A 21,462-nucleotide genomic window follows, 5' to 3' on the forward strand; every position below is an offset into this window, starting at 1 on the left:
GGTTCTTCAAGCAGTGTTGCCTTCCATTTAGGTTCCCTGTCTTGGCCCTCCCGTATCATCTGTGTACTCTAGCTTGGGTATTGAATCCCATTAGTAATTAAGATGATCCGTGGACTCATCGTGTCATAAAAAAGAAAAGAAAATTTATGCTTACCTGATAAAACAGAATTTATGTTTACCTGATAAATTTCTTTCTCCAACGGTGTGTCCGGTCCACGGCGTCATCCTTACTTGTGGGATATTCTCTTCCCCAACAGGAAATGGCAAAGAGCCCAGCAAAGCTGGTCACATGATCCCTCCTAGGCTCCGCCTACCCCAGTCATTCGACCGACGTTAAGGAGGAATAATAGCATAGGAGAAACCATATGGTACCGTGGTGACTGTAGTTAAAGAAAATAAATTATCAGACCTGATTAAAAAAACCAGGGCGGGCCGTGGACCGGACACACCGTTGGAGAAAGAAATTTATCAGGTAAACATAAATTCTGTTTTCTCCAACATAGGTGTGTCCGGTCCACGGCGTCATCCTTACTTGTGGGAACCAATACCAAAGCTTTAGGACACGGATGAAGGGAGGGAGCAAATCAGGTCACCTAAATGGAAGGCACCACGGCTTGCAAAACCTTTCTCCCAAAAATAGCCTCAGAAGAAGCAAAAGTATCAAACTTGTAAAATTTGGTAAAAGTGTGCAGTGAAGACCAAGTCGCTGCCCTACATATCTGATCAACAGAAGCCTCGTTCTTGAAGGCCCATGTGGAAGCCACAGCCCTAGTGGAATGAGCCGTGATTCTTTCGGGAGGCTGCCGTCCGGCAGTCTCGTAAGCCAATCTGATGATGCTTTTAATCCAAAAAGAGAGAGAGGTAGAAGTTGCTTTTTGACCTCTCCTTTTACCTGAATAAACAACAAACAGGGAAGATGTTTGTCTAAAATCCTTTGTAGCATCTAAATAGAATTTTAGAGCGCGAACAACATCCAAATTGTGCAACAAGCGTTCCTTCTTTGAAACTGGTTTCGGACACAGAGAAGGTACGATAATCTCCTGGTTAATGTTTTTGTTAGAAACAACTTTTGGAAGAAAACCAGGTTTAGTACGTAAAACCACCTTATCTGCATGGAACACCAGATAAGGAGGAGAACACTGCAGAGCAGATAATTCTGAAACTCTTCTAGCAGAAGAAATTGCAACTAAAAACAAAACTTTCCAAGATAATAACTTAATATCAACGGAATGTAAGGGTTCAAACGGAACCCCCTGAAGAACTGAAAGAACTAAATTGAGACTCCAAGGAGGAGTCAAAGGTTTGTAAACAGGCTTGATTCTAACCAGAGCCTGAACAAAGGCTTGAACATCTGGCACAGCTGCCAGTTTTTTGTGAAGTAACACCGACAAGGCAGAAATCTGTCCCTTCAGGGAACTTGCCGATAATCCTTTTTCCAATCCTTCTTGAAGGAAGGATAGAATCCTAGGAATCTTAACCTTGTCCCAAGGGAATCCTTTAGATTCACACCAACAGATATATTTTTTCCAAATTTTGTGGTAAATCTTTCTAGTTACAGGCTTTCTGGCCTGAACAAGAGTATCGATAACAGAATCTGAGAAACCTCGCTTCGATAAAATCAAGCGTTCAATCTCCAAGCAGTCAGCTGGAGTGAAACCAGATTCGGATGTTCGAACGGACCCTGAACAAGAAGGTCTCGTCTCAAAGGTAGCTTCCAAGGTGGAGCCGATGACATATTCACCAGATCTGCATACCAAGTCCTGCGTGGCCACGCAGGAGCTATCAAGATCACCGACGCCCTCTCCTGATTGATCCTGGCTACCAGCCTGGGGATGAGAGGAAACGGCGGGAACACATAAGCTAGTTTGAAGGTCCAAGGTGCTACTAGTGCATCCACTAGAGCCGCCTTGGGATCCCTGGATCTGGACCCGTAGCAAGGAACTTTGAAGTTCTGACGAGAGGCCATCAGATCCATGTCTGGAATGCCCCAAAGTTGAGTGACTTGGGCAAAGATTTCCGGATGGAGTTCCCACTCCCCCGGATGCAATGTCTGACGACTCAGAAAATCCGCTTCCCAATTTTCCACTCCCGGGATGTGGATAGCAGACAGGTGGCAGGAGTGAGACTCCGCCCATAGAATGATCTTGGTCACTTCTTCCATCGCTAGGGAACTCCTTGTTCCCCCCTGATGGTTGATGTACGCAACAGTCGTCATGTTGTCTGATTGAAACCGTATGAACTTGGTCCTCGCTAGCTGAGGCCAAGCCTTGAGAGCATTGAATATCGCTCTCAGTTCCAGAATATTTATCGGTAGAAGAGATTCTTCCCGAGACCAAAGACCCTGAGCTTTCAGGGATCCCCAGACCGCGCCCCAGCCCATCAGACTGGCGTCGGTCGTGACAATGACCCACTCTGGTCTGTGGAATGTCATCCCTCGTGACAGGTTGTCCAGGGACAGCCACCAACGGAGTGAGTCTCTGGTCCTCTGATTTACTTGTATCCTTGGAGACAAGTCTGTATAGTCCCCATTCCACTGACTGAGCATGCACAGTTGTAACGGTCTTAGATGAATGCGCGCAAAAGGAACTATGTCCATCGCCGCTACCATCAACCCGATCACTTCCATGCACTGAGCTACGGAAGGAAGAGGAACGGAATGAAGTATTCGACAAGAGTCCAGGAGCTTTGTCTTTCTGGCCTCTGTTAGAAAAATCCTCATTTCTGAGGAGTCTATAATTGTTCCCAAGAAGGGAACCCTTGTTGACGGGGATAGAGAACTCTTTTCCACGTTCACTTTCCAGCCGTGCGATCTGAGAAAGGCCAGGACGATGTCCGTGTGAGCCTTTGCTCGAGGGAGGGACGACGCTTGAATCAGAATGTCGTCCAGGTAAGGTACTACTGCAATGCCCCTTGGTCTTAGCACAGCTAGAAGGGACCCTAGTACCTTTGTGAAAATCCTTGGAGCAGTGGCTAATCCGAAAGGAAGCGCCACGAACTGGTAATGTTTGTCCAAGAATGCAAACCTTAGGAACCGATGATGTTCCTTGTGGATAGGAATATGTAGATACGCATCCTTTAAATCCACCGTGGTCATGAATTGACCTTCCTGGATGGAAGGAAGGATAGTTCGAATGGTTTCCATCTTGAAAGATGGGACCTTGAGAAATTTGTTTAAGATCTTGAGATCTAGGATTGGTCTGAATGTTCCCTCTTTTTTGGGAACTATGAACAGATTGGAGTAGAACCCCATCCCTTGTTCTCTCAATGGAACAGGATGAATCACTCCCATTTTTAACAGGTCTTCTACGCAAAGTAAGAACGCCTGTCTTTTTATGTGGTCTGAAGACAACTGAGACCTGTGGAACCTTCCCCTTGGGGGAAGTCCCTTGAATTCCAGAAGATAACCCTGGGAGACTATTTCTAGCGCCCAAGGATCCAGAACATCTCTTGCCCAAGCCTGAGCGAAGAGAGAGAGTCTGCCCCCCACCAGATCCGGTCCCGGATCGGGGGCCGATATTTCATGCTGTCTTGGTAGCAGTGGCAGGCTTCTTTGCCTGCTTTCCCTTGTTCCAGCCTTGCATTGGTCTCCAAGCTGGCTTGGCCTGAGAAGTATTACCTTCTTGCTTAGAGGACGTAGCACCTTGGGCTGGTCCGTTTTTACGAAAGGGACGAAAATTAGGTCTATTTTTTGCCTTGAAAGGCCGATCCTGAGGAAGGGCATGGCCCTTACCCCCAGTGATATCAGAGATAATCTCTTTCAAGTCAGGACCAAACAGCGTTTTCCCCTTGAAAGGAATGTTTAGTAGCTTGTTCTTGGAAGACGCATCAGCCGACCAAGATTTCAACCAAAGCGCTCTGCGCGCCACAATAGCAAACCCAGAATTCTTAGCCGCTAACTTAGCCAATTGCAAAGAGGCGTCTAGAGTGAAAGAATTAGCCAATTTGAGAGTATTGACTCTGTCCATAATCTCCTCATAAGGAGGCGAGTCACTATCGAGCACCTTAATCAGTTCATCAAACCAGAAATATGCGGCTGTAGTGACAGGGACAATGCATGAAATGGGTTGTAGAAGGTAACCCTGCTGAACAAACATCTTTTTAAGCAAACCTTCTAATTTTTTATCCATAGGATCTTTGAAAGCACAACTATCCTCTATGGGAATAGTGGTGCGTTTGTTTAAAGTAGAAACCGCTCCCTCGACCTTGGGGACTGACTGCCATAAGTCCTTTCTGGGGTCGACCATAGGAAACAATTTTTTAAATATGGGGGGAGGGACGAAAGGAATACCGGGCCTTTCCCATTCTTTAGTAACAATGTCCGCCACCCGCTTGGGTATAGGAAAAGCTTCTGGGAGCCCCGGCACCTCTAGGAACTTGTCCATTTTACATAGTTTCTCTGGGATGACCAAATTTTCACAATCATCCAGAGTGGATAATACCTCCTTAAGCAAAATGCGGAGATGTTCCAATTTAAATTTAAAAGTAATCACATCAGATTCAGCCTGCTGAGAAATATTCCCTAAATCAGTAATTTCTCCCTCAGACAAAACCTCCCTGGCCCCCTCAGATTGGGTTAGGGGCCCTTCAGAGATATTAATATCAGCGTCGTCATGCTCTTCAGTAACTAAAACAGAGCATCCACGCTTACGCTGACAAGGGTTCATTTTGGCTAAAATGTTTTTGACCGAATTATCCATTACAGCCGTTAATTGTTGCATAGTAAGGAGTATTGGCGCGCTAGATGTACTAGGGGCCTCCTGAGTGGGCAAGACTCGTGTAGACGAAGGAGGGAATGATGCAGTACCATGCTTACTCCCCTCACTTGAGGAATCATCTTGGGCATCATTGTCATTATCACATAAATCACATTTATTTAAATGAATAGGAATTCTGGCTTCCCCACATTCAGAACACAGTCTATCTGGTAGTTCAGACATGTTAAACAGGCATAAACTTGATAAGAAAGTACAAAAAACGTTTTTAAATAAAACCGTTACTGTCACTTTAAATTTTAAACTGAACACACTTTATTACTGCAATTGCGAAAAAACATGAAGGAATTGTTCAAAATTCACCAAACTTTCACCACAGTGTCTTAAAGCCTTGAAAATATTGCACACCAAATTTGGAAGCTTTAACCCTTAAAATAACGGAACCGGAGCCGTTTTAAGCTTTAACCCCTTTACAGTCCCTGGTATCTGCTTTGCTGAGACCCAACCAAACCCAAGGGGAATACGATACCAAATGATGCCTTCAGAAGTCTTTTATAAGTATCAGAGCTCCTCTCACATGCGACTGCATGCCATGCCTCTCAAAAACAAGTGCGCAACACCGGCGCGAAAATGAGACTCTGCCTATGCTTTGGGAAAGCCCCTAAAGAATAAGGTGTCTAAAACAGTGCCTGCCGATATTATTATATCAAAATACCCAGAATAAATGATTCCTCAAGGCTAAATAAGAGTTAATATCAATCGATTTAGCCCAAAAAATGTCTACAGTCTAAATAAGCCCTTGTGAAGCCCTTATTTACAATCGTAATAAACATGGCTTACCGGATCCCATAGGGAAAATGACAGCTTCCAGCATTACATCGTCTTGTTAGAATGTGTCATACCTCAAGCAGCAAGGACTGCAAACTGTTCCCCCAACTGAAGTTAATGCTCTCAACAGTCCTGTGTGGAACAGCCATGGATTTTAGTTACGGTTGCTAAAATCATTTTCCTCATACAAACAGAATTCTTCATCTCTTTTCTGTTTCTGAGTAAATAGTACGTACCAGCACTATTTGAAAATAACAAACTCTTGATTGAATAATGAAAAACTACAGTTAAACACTAAAAAACTCTAAGCCATCTCCGTGGAGATGTTGCCTGTACAACGGCAAAGAGAATGACTGGGGTAGGCGGAGCCTAGGAGGGATCATGTGACCAGCTTTGCTGGGCTCTTTGCCATTTCCTGTTGGGGAAGAGAATATCCCACAAGTAAGGATGACGCCGTGGACCGGACACACCTATGTTGGAGAAATGTATTTCTTTTTTGACACGATGAGTCCACGGCCCGCCCTGTTCTTGTAAGACAGGTTATGGGTTATTGTAAGTTTCAGACACCTCTGCACCTTGGCTTTTCCTTTCTTTCCTTAACTTTGGTTGAATGACTGGAGTGGGAGGGAAGGGAAGAGCTATTTAACAGCTCTGCTGTGGTGCTCTTTTCCTCCTCCTGCTGACCAGGAGATGAATATCCCATTAGTAATTAAGATGATCCGTGGACTCATCGTGTCAAAAAAGAAATAAATTTGGGGGGCGTGTCCAACTACCGACTGAGATGGCTGCTTTTAATTAGGGCTCTACAGAGGAGATGTTAAATCTGCTGTTTATCACTCCTAAATTTCTCCCACTAAGTTAAATTTCAGTTAGGTGAGGATATCTAATCCTCGTGGAAAAGACTTAAGTACTATTTATTGTTTACTTCAGCCTAGCAGCCCAGAATTGGTGAGGTACGCAGCAGAGGCCTAGAGACGGCTTGGAACCTCACTCACCCCTCCATTGATCTGATAATACCAGATATATGCCAGCCGGTTGTGCTGGAGCACGATCTAACTTCTTGTTCTGCTAAAAGAGCAACACTTTGAGAAGAGACCATTCATTACAACTAATGCTCATCATGGATACACAATCCCGAATAATTAAGGAACTTATATGTGCAGCTTTGTCCCGACTAGAGGAGGAGATGATCGCTACTATACAGCGCTGTATATGTGAGACTCCTACTGCAGACGAAGTCAACACACTTACAACTAGACACCTGAGAACTGATCTGGATCTTTTGCACCAGAGAGCAACAGTAGCAGAGGTAGACAGTTCAGACGGGGCGACGAGCGCAATAAATGACCCTCAGCCTTATACCACAGCCTCACCAATGGTGGAAGCGTGTCGGGGTATTGAGCCTGAGACATTACAGAATGAGGAGCAGATGAAAACCTCGATGCACCAAAAATTTATGAATACATTAGTCTGGAGCCGTCCGGATTTACTTTACCCTCACAACGCTTGCCAAGATGATGTTAATACGCATCGAGCTGCAGAGATTACCCCTGTGAATCTCCGTCCTAAAAGGCCAAAAGGCATACCTTTCACCTTCTCACTGCTGGGATTTCTACCCCACTACTCAGAGCTTGCTCTTTATGTCACTCGATGCCAAAGACTCAAGAAGATTGTCTACAGTACTGCCACTCTAACAACGGCAATGTGGCACATGATTTTCAAGGCACCCGACGATAAATTATACCCCAAGCTTGTGGCACAGTTGTGGAGGACAGGCATGGGTTAGAGCCGTTGTGCTACGTGTCTGCTGACAGCATGGCTTGATGCGAGAGAACTTTGTAATTTTCCTCTTACTGGACAATTTGATGAAAATACATTATTCATTTTTATTTACTGTGTGGACGTTGTTCATTACACCTCCTACAACTGAGACTGTATTAACTACATAGGGCGGGTAAATATGGATTTATAGTTGCTAACAAGTTAAATAATAATCCCCTCTCCTTATATCAAGTTGAATGTCTGTATCCTCATATAGTTATAAATTAGCATATGCTATGTGACAGTATTGAAGCCATAATTGTACTGTCTAAGATAGGTAAGATATCTCAGGAACTGCAGCTGTTTTACTTATTTACTATACGTAATGATAGTTTGTTACAAATGCGTATATAGTATTCTAAGCATGTATTATATGACTGAGATGATATTTATCACACACACCAGGATAGTAGATTGTGCTGAGGGTTAGAGTGGTTACAAAGCCATTATGTACTATGTGTTGTTTTTTTTTTATTCATAGCCCCATCCGGTCTAGCAGTGCTCCCACTCTGATTAGTAATTATATGCACAGTTGCGTCTTATGTTCTATATTTGATAATCCAACTAATTGCTCTTAAAGGTGTCCATATCTTTGTGTGTAACAGTTGCCAGTTATAATAGTAAAATTAGAAAGCACGGTGTGTTACTAGCTCGAGATCCACAAGTGATCTCCTTGGTTGTAATCAACCTCCACTAGTTTGTTATATTTAGCGTAAAGGTCCAAGAGTGGCCTCTCTGATCATTATGGAGGTGATTAGAGTACTTGGCATACTAACTGCATAACATATTCTTTTCTTTTCCTCTCTTATCTAGGAATACATACTGTCCATTATAAGGTTATGTCACATGCTGCCTGTATTCAATTACTGTTAATATGCTACCCTATTTAGCATTGTATGTATGCCTTCTATCAAAATTTCAATAAAAATTTAAAATTTAAAAAAAAAGAAAAAAAAAAAAGAAATAAATTTATCAGGTAAGCATAAATTTTCTTATTAATTAAAAAAAAGGTTAACTGTAGTGTAGTGAACCCTCCCCTTCTCCTCCAAGCAAGTGCAGTGCCCGCCTGTCTTCCTCCTTCCCTCCCACAGCATCACCACAAGCCGATACAGGCAATGATACAGAGTGTCACTGTATGTTTGGTGATCTGCCTTAATATGGTAAAGGAAGAATGATCAGTCGTCTGCCTCTGGCTGCAGTATTCACTGCCAAAGCTGACAGCAAGGACCGCGTCAGAAGGCGTGACGTAGATATTACGTCAAAAGAGTACGCTGGGCAAAGTACTCTGTGACGTAGTTCCTAAGTCCAAATGGTTTAAGGAGTTAAAGAGACATGAACCGTAATTTTCTCTATCATGATTCAGATAGAGCATGAAATTTTAAGAAGCTTTCCAATTTAAGTCTATCATCTAATTTGCTTTGTTCTGATTGTATCCTCTGTTGAAAAGCCTACCTAGGTAGGCTTAGGAGCAGCAATGCTACTGGGAGCTAGCTGCTGATTGGTGGCTGCACATATATGCCTCTTGTCATTAGTTCTCCTGCATTTCAGCTAGCTCCCAGCAGTGTATTGCAACTCCTTTAACAAAGGATAACAAGTGAACAAAACAAATTTCATATTAGAAATACATTGGTACTCTATCTGAACCATTAAAGAAAATGTTGGGGTTTCATGTCCCTTTAAGCAATGTTTGCTATAAATGTTTGTAGCAATGTTTTACATGAGACTTCTTGCACTCTCCAGAGCCTATTTAGCTTTACTTTTCAACAAAGCATACAAAAAACTAAATTGATAATAAAAGTATATTGGAAACTGTTTTTAAAATTGCATGTGCTAAGCCATGAACATTTAATTTTTACTTTACTGTCATTTTAAACATTTTATATTACAATCGCAAAGTATTTAAAGGGACCAAAACTTAAAAAAAAAAATCATAATTTGGACAGAACATACAATTTTAAACAACTTTCCAATTTATTAATTTGTCAAATTTGCTTCATTCTTTTGTTATCCTTTGCTGAAGGAACAGCACTGGCAGCTAGCTGAACACATCTAGTTAGCTAATCACATGAGATAAACATGTGCAGGCACCAATCAGCAGCTAGCGCCCACTAGTGTAGGATATGTGCATATTCTTTTTCAACAAGGGATACCAAGGAGAACAATGCACATTTGAAAACAGAAGTGAATTTAGAAGTGTCTTAAAATGACATGCTCTATCTGAATCATGCAAGTTTATTTTTGACGTTTCTATCCCTTGAATGTCCCTTTAAAAATAAGGGCCAATGGATTTGTGTTTTAATAAACTTTTACCTTTTTGAGTTGTAGATTAGAATCTTCAGGACACAATGATATGAAATTGAGTTTCTGTGAATTTGCAAGTACATCAGATAAAGGGTAGTTAGAAAAGCAGGTTCAAACCACAAAGGTGCAGCGGGCAGAGCATAAATCTCTTATCGATCGTCACATCTATAGTGACTTGAATTTTCAGAGCTGTGCAGTAAGACTGGTGGAGTGTGACAGCAAATCTGTATCACCAGGTAGCTGAAGCATGCCCTCACCTGACTCTAACAGCCCATAGGTTATGATGCAACACTTGTCTGTTAGAATTCAAACCTGTTTGTGCGTTTCTCAGTGTGTGCAATAGTCTGTGGTTAAATAGTTATGCTTTACATAAGAATACATTATTTAACAAGGATTATATAACGATATTTTACCTTTAATATCGATAAACACTTCTAAAGAAACTGGCTTACATCATAAGCATGAAAAGCAGAAAACATTCTAATGTGCATATTACATCGTTAAAGGGACAGTCTACTCCAGAATTGTTATTATTTAAAAAGATAGATAATCCTTTTATTACCCATTTCCCGGTTTTGCATGACCAACACAGTTATAATAATACACGTTTTACCTCTGTAATTACCTTATATCTAAGCCTCTGCAAACTGCCCCCTTATTTCATTTCTTTTGACAGACTTGCATTTTAGCCAATTAGTGCTGACTCCTGAATAACTCCACGGGAGTGAGCACAATGTTATCTATATGGCACACATGAACTAGCATTGTCTAACTGTCAATATGCATTGAGATAAGAGGCAGTTCAATGGCTTAGAAATTAGCATATGAGCCTACCTAGATTAAGCTTTCAACAAAGAATACTAAGAGAGCAAAGCCAATTTGATGATAAAAGTAAAATGTAGAGTTGTTTAAAATTGCATGCCCTATCTGAATCATGAAAGTTTAATTTTGACTAGACTGATCCTTTAAAATATCTTAAAGGGACATAAAACACAATTTTTTTCTTTCAGGATTCAGAAAGAACATGCAATTTTAAATTACTTTCCAATTTACTTCTATTATCAAATGTATGTTGTTTTCTTGTTCTCCTTTGTTGAAAAGCAGGAAGCTAAGTTCAGGAGTGTGCACGTGTCTGCAGCTCTATATGGCAGCGGTTTTGTAGCAATGTTATACTTCAGCATAAACACTAAATGGCAGCGCTATTTCCTGTCATGTAGTGCCCCAGACATGTGCACGCTTCCTATCTAGATATCTCTTCAGCAAAGAACAACAAGGAAACAAAGCAAATTGGAAAATAGAAGCAAATTGGAAACTTTTTTTAAATTGTATTCTCTATATGAATCATAAAAGAAAAACGTGGGGTTCCATATCCCTTTAAATGTTTAAAGGAACATGCTCTAATGTGTTAGAGAATGCAATTGTAACGCCAGCCAACCCTGCAATTTTATGTGTTTATTCCCTTTGCTTAGTTAGAGTACCGATTAGGAGGTGCAAAGCACAGATGGTCCGAGAAGAAAATCTATTGCTATGTGTTTAACCACTACAAAGTAGTTAAAGACAAAGTTAAAGTACTGCTTAGGAGCTGCAGAACACTGCTGGTCCTGAGCAAACAAACTCTGGTCACCAAATCAGCAGCAGTAGTTACACAGCTGGGTCAGGACCAGCAGTTCTCTGCAGCTCTTGAATGGTACTTTATATGTTTAAGCCCTTTGCGGGGGTTAAACATATAGTATTGCAGGGCCACTAGTGGTATAATGATATGCTCTAAGGAATTAGACCATGTATTTTTCCACTATAATGGCCTTTGAAAAAATATATGTAGACAATTAAAAAAGTTTAAAGGGACAGTTAACCAAATGCTAAATCACTTTGTAAAAAGCTGGAAAAAAAATATCACATGAGTATCTCTCCATTCGCTCCTCTAACCTATACATGTTAGGTCATTAAAGGGACACTGAACCCACGTTTTTTCTTTCATGATTCAGACAGAGCATGCCATTTTAAACAACTTTCCAATTTACTCTTCTTATTTTTTCTTCATTCTCTTGGTATCTTTATTTGAAAAAGCAGGAATGTAAGCTAATGAGTCGGCCCATCTTTGGTTCAGCACCTGGGTAGTGCTTGCTGATTAAATGTAGCCACCAATCAAGCAAGCGTTATATTGGGTAAAAGGGATTGCAAGTGGAAAAAAACAGTCAAATGATCTTAATTTCTGCTTATTTCAGACAGGTTACCTACTACAAATATTTATCCACACAGGTTTTGATGCTAGAGCTTAGAAAAATAAAATTACATACTAGATTTTATGTGCTATTTTTTAAATCTGATGATACATACACATATAATAATAATGGTATATTTTGAATCTGCTAGGTCTGCTGAAAAAAACCAATATATAGTTTGTATAGCTTATTCAAACAAACTTTACTTCTAAAAGTGTTTAACCGTGAACTGCAAGAAAAAGCTCAAAACCAGCTTAGCACACAGGTGGGAAATGGCTTAGCAGCCAAAGGGTTAATACACTAATTTGATCCAACCCTCATGAAACATGAATTTTCCATCACACATTTTTGCCATTCTCATACGATTTGTACCTGTGAGACCCATTGCAGCTGGGTATGCCAGGCACTCAACAACGTGTCATAGAATTCTGTCAGCTGGCGGTCTAGAGGTATTTCACTTTGACAGAGTTCCTGCCATACGGTCACCAACAGCACCTACAACAGCAAATTAGAGAAACAAGTGATCAATTTAAAGTTTAATCATTCATTCATTTACATACAGATATTGTTAGTGACATTAACAATACATTAGATATCTCTTGCTTTTGTGTAGAATGGAGGCTCGTCTCCCACTTCCTAAAGAGGCCAAAAAGCAAATTGTGTACCTACAAATTCTGCAAATCAAATAGTTGATTAAAGGACCACTCAATGCAGTAAATAATTAACAAGTGCATAATAAAAAGACAATGATTTCAAACCTTCTCTGAATTTCAAAAAAGCAGTAGATTAATTTTTTCTCCCATTTTCCGGCCCCCTGTATCATGTGACAGACATCAGCCAATCACAGACTAGTATACGTATGTATGTATGTATGTATTGGGTACTTGTAAAGCGCGGCTAATCACCCTTAAGAGTCTCAAGGCGCTGCTCATTTTATCGACCTCGGAAGGATGAAAGGATGAGTGGACCTCACCGGGGATCGAACCTGCAACCCTTGGGTTGCTACAGCGCTCAGCCACAGTGCCTTAGTATACCCTGTGAGCTTGTGCATATGCTCAGTAGGATCTTGTTCCCCTAAAAGATTGTGCAACATTTGATAATGGAAGTAAATTGAAAATTGTCTTAAAACTGTTCCATCTGAATCATACAAGTTTATTTTGACTTGAGTGTCCCTTTAAGGCAATTTGCAGAAATTTGAAAATCTAGATGACAGATTTTGCTTTTTGGCCTCTCTAGAGAGTGTAGGAAAAAGCACAAATTTTACGCAAGAGTTGTCTAATGTCCCTTTAAAGTTATTTTTATATAATTTTATACATAGCATATATCTTAGCAATTAAAGGGATATAAAAGTGTAAAATAAAAAAAATTTCTATTATGTTACAGCATTTTATTATTGCACAAATGCTTGTACAGAACCATGTTTTTAATGTCTGCAAAGTGGTTAAACACATAGTTTAAGTCAGCTCCACTAATCACGAGCTAACACCCAGTAGTTTAACATCCTTTTAATCATGGATACCAAGAGAACAAAGCCAATTTGAAAATAGAAGTAAATTTAAGTGCCCTTAAAGGGGCAGTATACACCAATTTTCATTTAACTGCATGTAATAAACACTACTATAAAGAATAATATGCACAGATATTGATCTAAAAATCCAGTGTAAAAAAGACCCATTATACAAACAGCAGCAGTCTGAAGTCTGTATACATCAGTATACATTTAAAACTTTGGGGCTTGGTTAGGTTAGGAGTCTGAAAATCAGCACAATGTTATTTAAAAATAATCAAAACTGTACATTTTTACAGAAACACACCCAGATGGGCTGTATAAATGGATCATCTACATAACATTTATGCAAAAAAAAAATCTAGTGTATAATGTCCCTTTAAAATTACATCTGAATCATGCAAGTTTAATTTTGAATTTCTCTTTAAGGACTGCATTGCAAACAATCTGCATGCAAAAAAATGTTTTATGTACTTAAAGGGACAGTCTACTCCACATATTTTATTATTAAAAATATATAAAATCCCTTTATTACACATTCCCCAGTTTTGCATAACCAACGCTGTTATATTAATACACTTCTTACCTCTGTGAGTTTCTTGCTTCTAAGCCTCTGCAGACTGCCCGTTATCTCAGTTATTTTGACAGACATGCATTTTAGCCAATAAGTGCTGACTCTTAAATAACTCCACAGAGTGAGCACAAGTTATCTATACGACACACATGAACTAGCAGTGTCTAACTGTCAAAGTGCACTGAGATAAGAGGCAGTTCAACTGCTTAGAAATTAGCATATGAGCCTAGGTTTAGCTCTCCACAAAGAATACCAAGAGAACAAAGCAATTTTGATGATAAAAGTAAATTGGAAAGTTATTTACAATTTCATGCCCTATTGGAATCATGAAACTTTAATTTGGACTATAATGTCTCTTTAAATATAACTTGGTAATACAAATTTGAAAGGTAGAAAAGCCTTATGAGTATATTAATCTTAAAGCAACAGTATACACCAATTTTCATATAACTGCATGTAGTAGACACTACTATAAATAATAATATGTACAGTTTATATTTCACAAGGAAACACGATATCTCCAATCTAATGTAAAATTAATCAATGCCTGGACTCACAGGGGTGCCACAGCCAGTGATCCATTTTGAGCTACGCTAACTAGGCACGAGCCACCAACACTTGAGGGGAAGTTCTATAGCATGTTGCATTTATTTATTTTATTCCAAATCAAAGGGCATTCATTGTTTAGAGTCAGTAGTCCTAGGGGTTTGCATGACCCCTCTATATGACACTAGGCTCTGGTTGTGGGAGTGCAGCACATTTCTCAATCCCTAGAGCAGCACATAAAACTAAATACACCAGTTTTTCTAGCTTTTTTGGCTCGAAAACACCATTGACCTGGAAAGGTTTTTGTAAAATGTAGTGCAGTGCTCTCCCCAGCAGCTTATTAATGGGCGCACAACGGGGCTGATTTTATTGACCAACGGCTAGAAATGTAACCAATGTTAAAGGGACAGTCAACACTAAAATTGTTATTGTTTAAAAAGGTAGATAACGCCTTTACTACCCATTCCCCAGCTTTGCAAAACCAACATTGTTATATTAATCTACTTTATAACATTTAAACCTCTAAATTTCTGTCTGTTTCTAAGCCACTAAAGACAGCTTCTTATCACATGCTTTTTTATTAGCTTTTCACAACAAGACACTGCTAGTTCATGTGGGCCATATAGATAACATTGTGCTCACGCCCATGGGTTGTGCACAACACAGTACAATTGGCTAAAATGCAAGTCAATAGATAATAAATCAAATGTCATGTGATCAGGGGGCTGTCAGAAAAGGATTAGATACAAGGTAATTACAGAGGTAAACAGTATATTAATATAACTGTGTTGGTTATGCAAAATTGGGGACTAGCTAATAAAGGGCCAACAATCTCCAAACTAAATTTGGGATATTAGTACATTGCACTCTCTTCTTTTTGTTTTGTTGGGTAATAAAGGGATTATCTATCTTTGTAAACAATAAAAAAACTTTTAGTTGACTGTCCCTTTAAGCTTAAAATTAGTTCATATTAAAAAAAGGAAATTTATGCTTACCTGATAAATTGATTTCTTCTAAGATACGACGAGTCCACGGATTCATCCTTTACTTGTGGGATATTATCCTCCTGCTAACAGGAAGTGGCAAAGAGCACCCCAGCAGAGCTGTCTATATAGCTCCTCCCTTGACTCCACCCCCCAGTCATTCGACCGAAGTTATAGGAAGAAAAAGGAGAAACTAAAAGGTGCAGAGGTGACTGAAGTTTTAAACAAAAAAAGATAATCTGTCTTAAATTGACAGGGCGGGCCGTGGAATCGTATCTTAGAAGAAATCAATTTATCAGGTAAGCATAAATTTCCTTTTCTTCTATAAGATACGACGAGTCCACGGATTCACCCTTTACTTGTGGGATACAATACCAAAGCTACAGGACACGGATGAACGGGAGGGACAAGACAGATACCTAAACGGAAGGCACCACTGCTTGAAGAACCTTTCTCCCAAAAATAGCCTCAGAAGAAGCAAAGGTATCAAATTTGTAAAATTTGGAAAAGGTATGAAGGGAAGACCAAGTCGCGGCCTTACAAATCTGTTCAACAGAAGCATCATTTTTAAAAGCCCATGTGGAAGCCACCGCTCTAGTAGAATGAGCTGTAATCTTTTGAGGGGGCTGCTGCCCAGCAGTCTCGTATGCCAAACGGATGATGCTTTTCAGCCAAAAAGAAAGTGAGGTAGCCGTAGCCTTTTGACCTCTACGCTTTCCAGAATAGACAACAAACAGAGAAGATGTTTGACGGAAATCCTTGGTCGCTTGCAAGTAAAACTTCAAAGCACGAACCACGTCCAAGTTATGTAACAGACGCTCCTTCTTAGAAGAAGGGTTAGGACACAGAGAAGGAACAACAATTTCCTGATTAATATTCTTATTTTAAACAACCTTAGGAAGAAATCCAGGTTTAGTACGCAAAACCACCTTATCAGAATGGAAGATAAGATAAGGTGAGTCGCATTGTAACGCAGATAGCTCAGAAACTCTTCGAGCAGAAGAGATAGCAACTAAAAACAGAACTTTCCAAGATAGAATTTAATATCTATGGAATGCATGGGTTCAAACGGAACCCCTTTAAGAACATTAAGAACTAAATTCAAACTCCATGGCGGAGCAACAGGTTTAAACACAGGCTTAATTCTAACCAAAGCCTGACAAAACGATTGAACGTCTGGGACATCTGCCAGACGCTTGTGTAGTAAGTTTGACAAAGCAGAAATCTGTCCCTTTAAGGAACTAGCTGATAACCCCTTCTCCAAACCTTCTTGGAGAAAGGCCAAAATCCTAGGAATCCTGATCTTACTCCATGAGTAGCCCTTGGATTCGCACCAATAAAGATATTTACGCCATATCTTATGGTAAATTTTCCTAGTGACAGGCTTTCGAGCCTGAATTAAGGAATCAATGACCGACTCAGAGAATCTCCGCTTAGATAAAATCAAGCGTTCAATCTCCAGGCAGTCAGCTGCAGAGAAACTAGATTTGGATGTTGGAATGGACCCTGAATGAGAAGGTCCTGTCTCAGTGGCAGTTTCCACGGTGGCAGAGATGACATTTCCACCAGGTCTGCATACCAAGTCCTGCGTGGCCAAGCAGGCGCTATCAAGATTACTGAAGCCCTCTCTTGTTTGATTCTCGCAATCAGACAAGGTAAGAGAGGAAAGGGAGGAAACACAAAAGCCAGGTTGAACGACCACGGTACTGCTAGAGCATCAATCGGGCAAACACCTCCGGATGGAGATCCCCCTCCCCCGGATGAAAAGTCTGCCGACTTAGAAAATCCGCTTCCCAGTTCTCCACTCCTGGGATATATATTGCTGATAGATGGCAAGAGTGAGTCTCTGCCCATCAAATAATTTTGGAAACCTCTATCATCACTAGATGACTCTTTGTTCCCCCTTGATGATTGATATATGCTACAGTCGTGATATTGTCCGACAGGAATCTTATGAAATTGGCCGAAGCCAGCTGAGGCCACGCTTGAAGCGCGTTGAATATCGCTCTCAGTTCCAGAATATTTATTGGTAGTAGGGACTCCTCCAGAGTCCACACACCCTGAGCCTTCAGGGAACTCCAGACTGCACCCCAGCCCGAGAGACTGGCGTCCGTCGTCACTATGACCCATTCTGGCCTGCGGAAGCACATTCCCTGGGACAGGTGATCCTGTGACAACCACCAATGAAGAGAGTCTCTGGTCTCTAGATCCAGTTTTATCCGCGGAGATAAATCTGCATAATCCCCATTCCACTGTCTGAGCATGCACAGCTGCAGTGGTCTGAGATGTAAGCGAGCAAACGGAACTATGTCCATTGCCGCTACCATTAGTCCAATTACCTCCATACATTGAGCCACTGATGGCCGCGGAATGGAATGAAGTGCTCGGCAAGTGGTTAGGATCTTTGATTTCCTGACCTCCGTAAGAAAAATCTTCATGTCTACCGAGTCTATCAGAGTTCCTAGGAATGGAACTCTTGTCAGAGGAACAAGTGAACTCTTTTTTTTATGTTCACCTTCCACCCGTGAGTTCTTAGAAAAGCCAACACGATGTCCGTGTGAAATTTGGCTAGATGGTAAGTTGACGCCTGAATCAAAATATCGTCCAGATAGGGCGCCACTGCTATGCCCCGCGGCCTTAGAACCGCCAGAAGGGACCCTAGCACCTTTGTGAAAATTCTGGGAGCTGTGGCCAACCCGAAAGGAAGGGCCACAAACTGGTAATGTTTGTCCAGGAAGTCGAACCGGAGGAACTGGTGATGATCTTTGATCTTCAAATCCACGGTAGTCATATATTGACCCTCCTGGATCATTGGTAAAATTGTTCGTATGGTCTCCATCTTGAATGATGGGACTCTGAGAAATTTGTTTAGAGTTTGGAGATCTAAAATCGGTCTGAACGTTCCCTCTTTTTTGGGAACCACAAACAGACTGGAGTAAAACCCCTGCCCTTGTTCTAATCTTGGAACTGGGCAGATTGCACCCATGATATATAGGTCTTTTACACAGCGTAAGAACGCCTCTTTTTGTCTGGTTTACAGACAAACGTGAAAGATGGAATCTCCCCCTTGGGAGAGAATCCTTGAATTCTAGACGATACCCCTGGGTCACAATGTCTAATGCCCAGGAATCCTGAACGTCTCTTGCCCAAGCCTGAGTGAAGAGAGAAAGTCTGCCCCCTACTAGATCCGGTCCTGGATTGGGGGCTGCCCCTTCATGCTGTCTTGGTAGCAGCAGCGGGCTTCTTGGCCTGTTTGCCTTTATTCCAGGTCTGGTTAGGTCTCCAGACTGACTTGGATTGAGCAAAGTTCCCCTCCTGCTTGAAGGCGGATGAGGAAGTAGAGGGACCACCCTTAAAGTTTCGAAAGGAATGAAAATGATTCTGTTTGGTCCTCATTTTAACCATCTTGTCCTGAGGAAGGGCATGACCCTTACCTCCAGTAATGTCAGAAATGATCTCCTTCAGTTCAGGCCCGAATAGGGTCTTACCTTTAAAGGGAATAGCTAAAAGCTTGGATTTAGATGACACATCAGCAGACCATGACTTAAGCCATAATGCTCTACGCGCTAAAATGGCAAAGCCTGCATTCTTAGCCGCTAACTTAGCCATTTGGAAAGCGGCATCTGTAATAAAAGAATTTGCTAGCTTGAGAGCCTTAATTCTGTCTAAAATATCATCTAATGGGGTCTCAACCTTAAGAGACTCCTCTAGAGCCTCAAACCAAAAAGCTGCTGCACGCTATAGGTTGTAGAAGAAAACCCTGATGAACAAACAATTTCTTTATAAGACCCTCTAATTTTTTATCCATAAGGTCTCTGAAAGCACAACTGTCCTCAATAGGGATAGTTGTACGCTTAGCCAGGGTAGAAATAGCTCCCTCCACCTTAGGGACCGTCTGCCAGGAATCCCGAATGGTGTCAGATATGGGAAACATTTTCTTAAAAGTAGGAGGGGGAGAGAACGGAATGCCTGGTCTATCCCATTCCTTAGTGACAATGTCCGAAATCCTTCTAGGGACTGGAAAAACATTAGTGTAAGTAGGGACCTCTAGATATTTATCCATTTTACACAATTTCTCTGGTGGGATGACAATAGGGTCACAATCATCCAGAGTCGCTAAAACCTCTCGGAGTAACAAGCGGAGGTGTTCAAGCTTAAACTTAAAGGCTGTCACATCTGAGTCTGTTTGAGGGAACATCTTTCCTGAGTCTGAAAGCTCTCCCTCAGACAGCAATTCCCCCACCCCCAATTCAGAACACTGTGAGGGTACATCGCAGATGGCCAATAAAGCATCAGAGGGCTCAGCATTTACTCTAATACCTGACCTGCTGCGCTTACCCTGTAAAGCTGGCAGTTTAGATAATACCTCTGTAAGGGTAGTAGACATAACTGCAGCCATATCTTGCAGGGTGAAAGAATTAGACGCGCTAGAAGTACTAGGCGTCGCTTGAGCGGGCGTTAAAGGTTGTTTTCTGGTTGGTTTTCCTCAATGTCAGACATGTTAAAACAGGCTAGTAATGACCACAAACAGGCTTGAAAACACTTTATTTTGTGAAAAAAATAACAATCTGAAAAAACGGTACTGCGCCTTTAAGAGAAAAAAAAGCATACAATTTTTCCAAAACTGCTTTAAAACGATAAAATTATCTCAAATTTATGATAAATGTATCCCAACTTGCCAGCTAAGATTGCACCACAAGAAAAGGAATACTTAACCCTTAAAGGGACAGTCTAGGCCAAAATAAACTTTCATGATTCAGATAGAGCATGTAATTTTAAACAATTTTCCAATTTACTTTTATCACCAATTTTGCTTTGTTCTCTTGGTATTCTTAGTTGAAAGCTTAACCTAGGAGGTTCATATGCTAATTTCTTAGACCTTGAAGCCCACCTCTTTCAGATTGCATTTTAACAGTTTTTCACCACTAGAGGGTGTTAGTTCACATATTTCATATAGATAACACTGTGCTCGTGCACGAGAAGTTATCTGGGAGCAGGCACTGATTGGCTAGACTGCAAGTCTCTCAAAAGAACTGAAAAGGGGCAGTTTGCAGAGGCTTAGATACAAGATAATCACAGAGGTTAAAAGTATATTAATATAACTGTGTTGGGTATGCAAAACTGGGAAATGGGTAATAAAGGGATTATCTTTCTTTTAAAACAATAAAAATTCTGGTGTAGACTGTCCCTTTAAGGACAAAAAACGTTATACCAATAAACGTTATATGAAAGCACAAAAAAACCTGCACCTCGCCACAGCCCTGCTGTGGCGCCTACCTGCCCTCAGGGGTCTGCAAAAATCGATTAACCATTCGAATAGGCCCAAACTTTCCTGAAAGGCCCACCGGAGCTGGAGCCTGCTGCTTGCATGGGGAATACAACTGCACAACTGAGGTGCGAAAACAGGCCCCGCCCATCTACCTCGATGTCTCATAGCCTTAAACAATGACCGCACCAGAGCGGTCTAAAAAGCCTAGCCATGTGGGTTCATATACCCAAGTGAAAATACGGGATACTAACCAACCTCCAAAAAATATGCACAAGTAGTAAGAAGTGAATACAGCGCCAACAAGAGGCCAAGGGATAAATATACTCACAGAGAGATAAAAGAAGATTATTTAATGAACCATGTTAAAAAGCATCAGTAATAAAAGACTATATATAAAAAATGTAAAAAGCACATATAAATAAAATTACAAATACAGGAATATCTTACAGAAGCGGCTCAAAGGGCCAAAGCTGATAATTACAATAAAAACAGAGGTAATAACAGGTGATCAGTGTGAGTGGTACACCAGAATAAGAGTGTATACAAATAAAACAGAATTAGCCTAAGTACAACTGTAGCAAGTGCATCATGCAAAAAACTAATAAACAATAATACAAACAATAGTGTTCAAAATTAGTGTTACAAAAATAGTGTTCCAAAAAATAGAAAAATGCACTGCAGTGCAAAAAAAGGGGGGTA

At 40.8% G+C, this 21,462-nt stretch overlaps 1 protein-coding gene across 1 annotated transcript in view; it reads right to left on the reverse strand.

Moving 5' to 3' along the window:
- COG7 (component of oligomeric golgi complex 7) overlaps positions 1 to 21,462 on the reverse strand; it is a 336,481-nt gene that overhangs the window by 235,755 nt on the left and 79,264 nt on the right. The window contains exon 7 of the mRNA XM_053694578.1: positions 12,257 to 12,379. Coding sequence (XP_053550553.1) covers positions 12,257 to 12,379 — 123 coding nt within the window. The remainder of the gene's footprint in view (positions 1 to 12,256; positions 12,380 to 21,462) is intronic.

The sequence above is a fragment of the Bombina bombina genome, chromosome 11, assembly GCF_027579735.1.
Source record: "Bombina bombina isolate aBomBom1 chromosome 11, aBomBom1.pri, whole genome shotgun sequence".
NCBI lineage: Eukaryota > Metazoa > Chordata > Amphibia > Anura > Bombinatoridae > Bombina > Bombina bombina.